This window comes from Psammomys obesus, unplaced genomic scaffold (genome assembly GCF_907164565.1).
Source record: "Psammomys obesus unplaced genomic scaffold, mPsaObe1.curated_primary_1811, whole genome shotgun sequence".
In the NCBI taxonomy this organism is placed as follows: Eukaryota; Metazoa; Chordata; class Mammalia; order Rodentia; family Muridae; genus Psammomys; species Psammomys obesus.
In genome coordinates, this window is record NW_026590542.1 from 444,097 (window position 1) to 455,595 (window position 11,499).

Here is an 11,499-nt window from a genome sequence, read left to right on the forward strand (position 1 = left end):
AAATAAATAAATAAATAAATAAATAAATAAATAAATAAATAAATAAATAAATAACACCAACAAGAGAATAATCAAGGCAATGTAACAACAGGTATACATGCACCTGTGGAAAAGGAGAGGGTACACACCTGTAATCCCTGTGCTCAGGAGGTAGAGTCAAAAAGTTAGGAGTTCAGGCCATCCTCATCTATATCATGAATTCAGGGCCAACTTGGACTACTTGAGACTGCTTTACAAAAGAGGGGAGGTGAGCATTAAGATTACAGGCTGCCTCTTACCTTCTGCTTCTTCTGTCCTTGTTTGTTCTTTTTTAAGTTTTGCTTTTCTGTTTTTTTTCAAGACAAGTTTTCTCTGTGTGGCCCTGGCTGTCCTGAACTTGATTTGTAGACCAGGCTGGCCTTGAAATCACAGAGACTGACCTGCCTCTACCTATCTGAGTATCTCAGATTACAGGCATGCACCACTGTACCCATCTCTATCCTTTTCCTTTTTTAAAAATCTGGACAAAGGTAATTTTTTTTCAATTCATATGATAAATGAACCAAGATAGGAAAGAAAGTTAAATGACATCACAGGGAAATAATGAAGCAAGTGTAAAATACAAGACATCCTGAAAGATAACTAGTAAGAATTTTTCAAATAAGGGGATTCTTTTGGATTAAAATAATCCAAACAGATGTAACAATGAATGCAATGAGAGAACCTTGATTGAATATGGGATTGATGTGGAGTAGACTATAAAGGGAGAGTTTAAACTACAAGTTTGAAGATATGTTGTAGGATATTTGATCCCATTGTGAACCCCAAAACTGTTTCTTTGGTGTGGTTGAGCTCTAGCACACACCTTTAATCCAAGAATTTTCTGCTTATTATAAACAGGTGATTATGGTGTGGTTCAGCCAGCCCTAGCACACACCTTTAATCTAAGAGTTTTCTGTACACAGGATTTAATATAGTTAACCCTACATCAAGAGGCAGATCAAGAAACCAGCTGACAGGAATTAAGAGTAGGAGGGACTTTGAGTTCAGGGGTATTTAAGACAACCTAGAGAAGTAGAAGAAGCTTTAGCCCTTAACTCTCTAGCTCTTGAGCTTTAAGTCTCTGGCTTTTGGACTTTTTGAGCTTTGCACTAGCTAGCAAGCCTAGGCCTTGGGTTTTTTGACCTTTTCCTCCTAGGCTGCCAACTGAGCTAGTGAGCCTTTTGGGCTTTTTCCATTGGATGGGAGCTGAGAAAGAAGGTAAGCTGGGTGCTGTCTCTGACTCTCTGACCTAGCAGGATTTCACTCCAACATCTGGCTCCTGAGTCTTTATTGGTAAAGTAAAACAGTTGGGATTTTCATTCTTTTATAACAACAATGATAAGAGTTGTTTAATTTTCTTAGGTATGGAAATAGTATCGTGGTTAGGTAGGATATGCATGCTGAGTATCATGGTATCGCCAAAACAAAAATAAAGCATGTGTGTGCGCATGATGTATGTAGGGGCTAGCAAATGACTCAATCAGTGAAAGCACTTGCCTCCAATCTTGATGACCTGAGTTCATCCCCTGGGTCCCTACATGGAGAGAACTAACTCCCAGAAGTTGTGCTCTGACTTCCATAAGTTTGCCATGGCATGAGCACTCACACAACGCACATCTATAAAAATAAATAAGTAAACAAACAAATCAATTAAAATAAAGAAAACCTATGTGGCCAAATTTTGACTTTTGGTACTACTATAGTTAAAGGTGAGACAGATATTTTTTTTTTTGTCTTTTATTTTCTTGTTTGGTTGTTTTGAGACAAGGTTTCTCTGTGTAGCCCTGGCTGTCCTGGATCTAACTCTGTAGACAAGGCTGGCCTCGAAACAATAAGATGGATAAATATGGTGTTCTTTCAGTGTTTTTATAATGTGTGTGTGTGTGTGTGTGTGTGTTTCAAAATAAAACATGGAGGGGTTGGGGTAATGCATCAGTGGGCAAGAGGAGTGGTTGCTCCTCCAGAGGACCCAGATTCTAGCCTTACATGGTGGCTGACAATTGGTTGTAACTCCTGTTCCCAGGGTTCCGATGCTCTCTTCTGGCCTTCAAAGGCACTGCATGTACATGGTCCACAGGCATTCATGCAGGCAAAACATTCCATGCATACAAAATAATAACAATAATAATAATAATAATAATAATAATAATAATAATAAACTTTTAAAAAGTTATCCAATTTATTCTCAAGCTCCCTTCCACCAATTTAAGAACAAGTCAAGCTGTCCAATAGTGAGTATATTAGCTCATGTGGACTAGCTGGCAGACTCGGTGCTAATGTTCTAACAGGGTGGACTGGGACCTCTTTTAAGGTAACAAGTAATCTTTTTCAGGCAGGATTTCTCAGCCTTGGCACCACTGACATCTTAAGTCAGTTAATTCTTTGTTCTGAAGAAGGCTGGCCTGTGCCCTATAGAATGTTGAGCAGCATTTCTGGCTCCTGTCCATTAGATACCAATATCTTCAGTTGGCAACAACAAAAATTTCTTTAGACATTGCCTGGTGTCTTTAAGGGAACAATTACTCTCAATTAAAACCATTTTTTAAAAAGGTAGTCTTACCCTTGTAAATTTACTTTTGTTATAATTCACAGCTGAATCTAAACTAGTCTTTAATCTCAATTACCTAGTTTTAGTTAATAAGGGTCACTGTTTGATAATAATAATAAGAGAATCTATTGTTGGCCACTTGAAAACTTCAAAACTATCTAGGATATTTTTTAAAATACACATTTCCAACTACTATCTCAAAGGGAGTGATTCAGAAATCTTTATGGTGTGATTTTGGAATGAAAATTTTTGGTAGTTTTTCAGATGGTCCTGAGCATCTTGTGTTGCTTTGTTTTTGAGCTTTCTCCTATTCTGCACACACAGTAGGTAAGCATTAGTAGAGAGGTCAGACAACATGGAGCTCTTTGTAGGCCACTGTAGATTTGGTGATTTAGTCTGAAATGAGATAAGCTATTAGACATTTTCTTTTTGTTGTTATTTTCCAGATTGATTCTTTGTGTAGTCTTGGCTGTCCTGGACTCACTTTGTAGACCAGGTTGGCCTCAAACTCATAAAGGTCTGGCTGCCTCTTCCTCCCGAGTGCTGGGATTATAGGCATGTGCCACCATGTGCAGCCGCTGTAGATATTTCCATGCTTTTTATTTTAAAAAAAATTTAAATTTTTTTCTTTTTTAAAATTTATCTATTTGTTTGATTATTCACTTTGTATCCTATCTGTAGCCCTCTCCCCCATCTCCTCCTAATCGCACCCTCCCTCCCTCTTCTCCTATGCCCCTCCCCCAGCCCAATGATGGGGTAGGTCCTCCTTCACTTCCATCTGATCCTAGTCTATCAGGTCTCATCAGGACTGGCTTCTTTTGTCTTCCTCTGTGGACTGGTAAGGCTGCTCCTCCCTCAGGTGGAGGTGATTAAAGAGCCAGGCCATGAGTTCATGTCAAAGACAGTTCCTGTTCCTATTATTGGGGAACCCTCTTAGACACTGAGCTGCCATGGGCTACTTCTGTGCAGGGTTCTAAGTTATCTCCCTGTATGGCCCTTGTTTGGAGTATCAGTCTCAGCAAAGACCCCTGTGACCAGATTTTTTAATTCTGTTGCTCTTCTTGTAGAGCTCCTATCCCCTCCAGGTCTTTTTATCTCCCCCTTCTTCATATGATTCCCTGCACTCTGCAAAATGTTTGGCTATGAATCTCAGCATGTTTATTTTTTATAATTTTTTATTTTTTTAATAGTAGTTACAGTTTATTAACTTTGTATCCCAGCTGTATCCTGCTCCCTCATTCCCTCCCAATCCCACCCTCCCTCCCTCATCTCCTCCCTGCCCCTTTTCAAGTCCATTGATAAATGAGGAGGACCTCCTCCCCTTTCATCTGACCCTGGTTTATCAGGTATCTTCAGGACTGGTTGCAATGTCCTCCTCTGTGGCCTAGCAGGGCCGCTCCTCCCTCGGGGGGCGGGGAGGTCAAAGAGCCCACCATTGAGTTCATGTCAGAAATAGTACCTGTTCCGCTTTAGGGTACCCACTTGGATACTGAGCTGTCATGGGCTACATCCAAGCAGAGGTTCTAGGTTATATCCATACATGGTCCTTGGTTGGAAATACAGTCTCAGAAAAGACCCCTGTGCCCAGATATATTTGGTCCTTGTGGAGCTCCTGTCCTCTCCAAGTCATATTAACTCCCCCTTCTTTCATATGATTCCCTGCACTCTGCTGAAGGTTTGGTTTTGAGTCTCAGCATCGCTTTGATACACTGCTAGGTAGAGTCTTTCAGAGGCCCTCTGTGGTAGGCTCCTGTCCTATTACTTGTTTTCTCCTACAATGTCCATCCTCTTTGTCTTTCTAAGTGAGGATTGATCATCTTATCCCAGGTCCTCTTTCTTGTTTATCTTCTTTAGGTGTAAAGAGTTCAGTGTGTTTATCATATCTCATAGCTCTATATAACTGAGTATATACCATGTGTGTCTTTCTCCTTCTGGGATACCTCACTCAGAATGATCTTCTCTGGATCCCACCACTTGCCTGCAAATTTCATGATTTCCTCATTTGTAATTGCTGAGTAGTATTCCATTGTGTAAAAGTACCACAATTTCTGTATCCATTCCTCCGTTGATGGACATCTGAGTTGTTTCCAGGTTCTGGCTATTACAAATAAAGCTGCTACAAACATGGTTGAGCAAATGTCCTTGTTGTGTATTTGAGCATCTTTTGGATATATGCCTGGGAGTGGTATAGCGAATCTCAGCATGTTTTGATACCCTGCTGGGTAGAATCTTTCAGAGGCCCTCTGTGATAGGTTCCTGTCCTGTTCCCTGCTTTCTCCCTCTTCCGATGTCCATCCCATTTTGCTTTTCTGAATGAAGATTGATCATCATTGATCAGGGTCCTCCTTCCTGCTTAGCTTCTTTAGGTATACAGATTTTAGTATGATAATCCTATATTATATGTCTAATATCCACTTATAAGTGAGTCTATACCATGTGTGTCTTTCTGCTTCTGGGATACCTCACTCAGGATGATCTTTTCTAGTTCCCACCGTTTGCCTGCAAATTTCATGATTTTCTTGTTTTTAATTGCTGAGTAGTATTCCATTGTGTAAATGTACCACAATTTCTGTATCATTCCTCAACTGAGGGACCTCTGGGCTGTTTCCAGCTTCTGGCTATTACAAATAAGGCTGCTACAAACATAGTTGAGCAAATATCCTTGTTAAATTTTTAATAATCCTGATAATTGCAGAGGTGGCACTTGCAGCATTTTTTAATAATTTTTATTTATTACAGTTTCTTCACTTTGTATCCCAGCTATAGCCCCCACCCTTGTCTCCTCCCTATCCCACCCTTCCCTCTCATCCTCATCTTCTCCCATGCTCCTTCCCCAGTCTACTGATGAGGGAGGTCCTCCTCCTCTTCTATCTGACCCTAACCTATCAGGTCTCATCAGGACTGTCTTTCATAGTCTTCCTCTGTGGTCTGGTAAGGCTGCCCCCCTCCTCAGGGGGAGGTGATCAAAGAGCCAGCCACTGAGTTCATATCAGAGACAGCCCCTGTTCCCCTTACTAGGGAGCCCATTTGGGGACTGAGCTGCCACAAGCTACATCTGTGCAGGGGTTCTAGGTTATGAACGGTCCTTGGTCAATTTTAAATTTACAGAAAATTTGAAAAGACACTATGAATAGTTTCTGTATATCTTTTACCCGAATTTCCAAATGTTAACACAACCAAGTCACATTTGTCAAAACCAAGAAATTTAATTGGTAAAATGTTAACCCATACAGTCTGTTCTCATTTCACCAGATTTTTATCATGCTCGTTTGGGTTCCAGAATTCAATTACAGATCTCACACTGGCTTTAGTCGCTGTATTTCCTCCATCTCCCAAACTTTGTGACAGTTTTCAACCTTCTTTTGTTTTTCATAATCTGAAACTTTGAAACACTTCTAGTTAGTTTGAAGGATATTGCTCTGTTGGAAGATTGCTTGCTGTGTTCTCAGTTAGAAAGGGTTGAAGGTCTTATAGAAGAAGGAAAGTGCCCTTCTCATTATATCCCACCTTAGGGTCAGCATGAGATGGTATATGCTATGGTTATTTATCTTGCAGGGTGTGCACATTTGTGCTACGGGATGAATGTAGAAGTCAGAGGATAACTGTGGGAGTTGATACTCCTCTTCTACCATGTGTATCCCAGGGATCAAACTCAGGTTGTCAGGCTTTTACTTTCACTTTCCTGTCAGTGTAAAGATTATATACTGTTTTGTAAATTTACATTTTTTAGCTTTATTGATGTATAGTTAGCAGACATTACATTTAAAGTATCTAATGTAGTGATCTCACATATGAATATACGTCATATATCATAAATGATTACCACAAATATTACCTCATATAATTTCCTTCAATTTTTTTGTTTAAAATCTATTATTAGTGTATGTATGTATGTATGTATGTATGTATGTATGTATGTATGTATGTATGTATATATGTATGTGGGTGCATTGCCATAGCACAACTACAGTAGTCAGAAGCAACTCTGTGAAGTCAGTTTTCCATTTCTACCTTTACTGGGTTCTGGTGACTGAACTCAGGTTTCCAGGCTTGTGCAGCAAACTTTACTCACTGAACTATCTTGATGACCCCTATAATTGCCTTTTGTAATAAGAACCTTTAAAGTCTCATCTTAGCCATTTTCTAGTATACAATATAGTATTATTAGCTATAGTCACCATAGAATACATTAAATTTTAAGAACTTACTATCGTTGTATGTGTGTGAAAGAGAGACACTTTTTGAGATAAGGTCTTACTGTATAACCCTAGATGACCTGAATTCACAGAGATCTGCCTGCCTCTGTTCTCCATGTGCCGGGATTAAAGGCATATGCCACCAAGAGTGGCTCATACTGTACTTTTTTGGTCTATTCATCTGTCAACAGACCCCTAAAGTTGATTCCATTTCTTGGTTATAGTGAACAATGTCTCATTGAACATGGGGATGCAGAAATTCCTTCTGGGTAGTGATTTGATTTTTTAATATATACCTAGAAGTCAGATTGCTGGATTATATGGTAGTTTTATTTTTTTGAAGTATTTTCATAAAGGCTATAACAATTTACGTTCCCACTAGCAGTGCACAAGGGTTCTCCTTGCTGCACACCCTTAGCAACACATTTCTGTTTGTGATAATAGCTAACCTAACATGTATGAGAAGTTGATATCTTATTGTGGGTTTTATTTGCATTTTATTGATATTAGTGACATTTGGTACCTTTTCATGTGATGTTTCTAATTTTATTGATAGTTTCAAAGAAGTGCTTTGCATTTCAATTTTCTTCTCATGAAAAGGGTACATTGAGAGAATGTTCACCTTATCCATGCTACTACATTTGACCCTTCTTCCTTCCAATCAGTGAACATTTGAGGGGGGGGGGCTTTCTGAACAGGTCTATGGATTAGAATAAGTTCTCTAACATAAGAACTTTTCCCTAAAAATTTACCTTTAGAATTAGTCCTCTGTGCAAGGTGTCATTCGATACCCTCTTTTTTTTTTAAATGATTCTTTAAAAAATTATGTAAATTGGTATTTTGCATACTTGTATATGTTAAGGTTATCAGATCCCCTGGAACTGGAGTATAGACAGGTATGAGCTGCCACGTGGGTGTGGGGATTCAAACTCAGGTCCTTTGGAAGAACAGCGACTGCTCATAACTGCGGAGTCATCTCTACAGCCTCCTCAGTACCCTCTTCTTATCATCCACATTTTCCATGGAGCCTTTTTGCCAAGAGCAAGGAAATATGGGGCTGGAGAGATGGCTTAGTGGTTAAGAGCACTGTCTGCTCTTCCAAAGAACCCAGGTTTAATTCCCAGCACCTACATAGCAGCTCTCAACTGTCTGTAACACCAACTCCAAGGGATCTGACACCTTCACATTAACGCACATAAAATAAAATTAAATAAATTAATTTTTAAAAAGAAAGAAAAATATAAGCAGATACCTTTCCTGTTACTCAGTACCTATTATAATCTACAGATACTGTGGTGCTATGAACTCATAGGTTAATTTGTTCTCTAGGTTAAGCGTATTGTTGACTGCTGTATTGCTTGCCTCTCCTGTACATTTTCTGTATTAAATTGCAACCTTCCAGTTACTTTGGTGCCAAATATAATGAGATCTTTTTCATTCCTTTGTCCAGGACACATAACTACATTAAACTTAGTATATTTTATTTGTTCACTTTAGTATTTCATGCTTAGTACTCCATTATTCTATATTGCTTTATGTTTGTTTAATTAGTATATGTCTGTTTTCAAGTCACATTTGTAAGCCCCTGGAGGTCAGAACTTCTCCATCATCTAGGAGATAAAAAGCTGATCTGTTAGGAATATAGTGATAGCTGAATGAACATTAATTGAATTAAAATATACATTCTCATGGCCTAATTGGCCTTGGCCATGCTTGCCAACAAAACTGTTATAGTCCAGGTTTGCCAAATATTAAATCCTGAATCTTTACCCCAAAATGGGGGATTTTAAAAGTATTCAAATTAATGGATGGGAAAGGAGGCACAAATATTTCTCTTCAGAGGATTAAAAATTAAAGCTTGATCTTTGATTTTAGAACATAGCTTTAAGGCACACTCAAGGAAAAATTTTTCAAGGAGGCATTGCTTTAGTGCCTGGCCTGGATTCCCTTTTGGTTTAGTGCCATAGTTGGTGGTCTAGAACTGGCTGGTAAGTAGGGGAGCTGGAAGGAAGGCCAGCTGCCTGGTAAGGCTTGTTTATATTGACTTGGGATTGTTTTTTATCTTATTTGGTATTTTGCCCATTATTCTTTGTAATGCTAATGAGTGGAGATTCTTTGGTTTTGTTTGTTTGTTTTCTTTTGTTTTAAAAGAAGAATAAAAACCAGGCAAAACAGACAACTTCCACCAATTTAAAATATGACACTAAGAGGGTTAGAGAGATGATTCAGTGGTTAAAAATGCTTGCTGCTCTTGCAAAGGACTGGAATTTGGATACCAGCACCCAAATCTGTCAGCTCAGAATCAGCTGTCTGTAACTCCAGTTGCAGAGAATCCAATGACCTCTTCTGGCCTCCACAAGGCACCTGCACTCCACATGCTCATACCCACACACATACATAATTTTTTAAAGTGTGACACTAGTCCTATAATAGAACTGGAGCTACTCATCATAGGATGAGACTCAGTGTTTTATGATAGAGATGGGGGGGTGAAGTTGTATGCCCTTCTATTTACCTCATTTTTTCCCTCGTGATGAAGATACTGGACATTTCTTAGAAGAGAACCCAAAAGTAAATGCTGTAATGCATACCTGTAATCCTCAGGAGGCAGAGCCAGGAAGATGGGGAAAATTTAAGGGCAGTCTGGTCTCCACGGTACATTCCAGGCTACCCAGGACTACATACATTGTATCAAAAATCTAAAATGAAATAAACACAAGGATTAGTTTTATAATATGTTTGTATTCATGCTATGAAAATACTTCTTGGGGTTCCTTTCAGGTCCCGTGATTGCCTTGGAATTTAATGGAGATGGTGCTGTAGAAGGATGTCACCTTATTATAAATGAGATGTTCAACGGGACAAAGGTATAAGATCTTACTGACTATATCTCAATCCAACTTTCCGTTTTATCTCTTTTTCTTCACAACCAAATAGTACTTGTATCAATGGTATATCCCTTAACCCATAGACTAACAACTATCTGTAACTCCAGATCCACCCTCTTCCGACCTCTGAGGAAACCACCAGGCATGTGTGTGTTACGCATACATACGTGCAGGCAAAACATTCATACACATACGAAATAAATCTAAAAACTTTTTAAAAATAAAATCCTAAGCTTTTAAATTTGTTCTGTGAAGATGTGGTTTTTGGCATTTAAGGGCTACAGCACTAATATTTTTGTTTTTCTTGTATTTTAAATAGGTGTTTGTATCAGAAAAGAAGGAGACAGCATCTAGAGATGTTGACAGCTTCTATAACTTTGCTGAGATACAGATGGGGATATGAAGCGGATCGTACTATTAAGCTCTTTCCAACCTTTATATAGAGTTTGATAATACATATATTAGTCATTTGGCAGTTAGTAATTTCATGTAAGCCAAAATTATTAAAGGCTATTTTTAAAATAACTCTTTGAATACCATATCATTTACTTAAGGATCTGAAATAATTCATTTATATTAAGTAGTTTTAATCATTTTATAAACTATTTAACTTCCTACAATAAACTTGCAGTTTTATTATTTATCTTCATCTAATACTATTATTTAGAAAATAGAAGTGGATACCAGTTCTATATGATTTTAATACTAGTTAAAAGTTCTTTCAAAGCCAGGCATGGTGGTGCATGCCTTTAATCCCAGCACTCGGGAAGGTACAGGCAAGCTGATCCCTGTGAGTTCAAGGCCAGCCTGGTCTACAAAGCAAGTCTAGGGCAGCCAGGGCTACACAGAAACTTTATCTTCAAAACAAAACAAAGCAAAACAAAACAAAACAAAAGTTCTTTCAAATCTCTGGTAATTTAAACTTTCTATATTTCCTTAGTGCTCTATGATATTCATTTAAGAGTACATTTTGTAACTTATTTTTTCTTTTAATTTAGAGGAACTTTTTACTAGGTGATAATTAATAAACCTATGCACTTTTTTCAGAAATACATATCCAGTTAAATAATCATTTCCTTCTTGCATTATATGACTAATGAGATTTTGTACATTGAGTTACATACTATTTTGTAAATTGAATTTTTTAAAGAAATGGGTATGTGAAAGCTGACTGTGGTGGTGCTATCTGTAGTACCAGGCTACTTGGGATGCTGAAGTGGAAGAATCACTTGAGCTCAGGAGTTCAAGGCCAGCCTTGGCAAAATAATTAGACTCTATTTCAAAGGAAGAAAAAACTAAGATACTCGATAACCAGCTTTGCAAATATTCCTAAATGATGCTGGCATTGCTGATTTAAGGACTACTTCTGAAGTAGTATGGCTATTTTTTTTTTAGGTACAACTGCTACCAGATGATTCTTCTATTTTCTAGTAAGAAAAAGTATATGCAACATAAAACTATAGAACACCAATCTGCAGCAGATTTGACAGAGGTAATTACTGTCTGACAGCCTTTGTGACTATCAAGAAATTAGAGCAAAACTTGTGACTTTTCGGTAAAGAACACTTAGGTATGATGGTAAATTAGATAGGTTTCAAAATCTCCATATATATATTTTACTCATGTGAACTAATGTTCAAGAATGATAAAAAGTTTTGATTACGTGAAATCATTATTTTTCAAATCCATTTGATCATGGTAATTTTCCAGTAGGTATGGGAGTTGTTCAGAAATACACATTGAGGGGTCCAGTCTAAAGATGCTTTAGGGTGTGTTATCATTGAAATTAATATGTTCTGAAGGTGTTGATAGGTTGATCTTCTCACATTTGCCAGCTAACAGGAAC

The 11,499-nt window shown here is 38.0% G+C and overlaps 1 protein-coding gene across 1 annotated transcript in view; it reads left to right on the top strand.

Annotated features, from left to right (window-relative positions):
* The window catches only part of Rp2 (RP2 activator of ARL3 GTPase), a 30,115-nt gene extending 19,178 nt beyond the window's left edge, over nt 1-10,937 (top strand). Inside the window, exons 4-5 of the mRNA XM_055607908.1 lie at nt 9,547-9,632; nt 9,973-10,937. Of these exons, the coding sequence (XP_055463883.1) occupies nt 9,547-9,632; nt 9,973-10,056 (170 nt within the window). The 3' untranslated portion in view covers nt 10,057-10,937. The remainder of the gene's footprint in view (nt 1-9,546; nt 9,633-9,972) is intronic.
* Nucleotides 10,938-11,499: the final 562 nt, after the last annotated feature.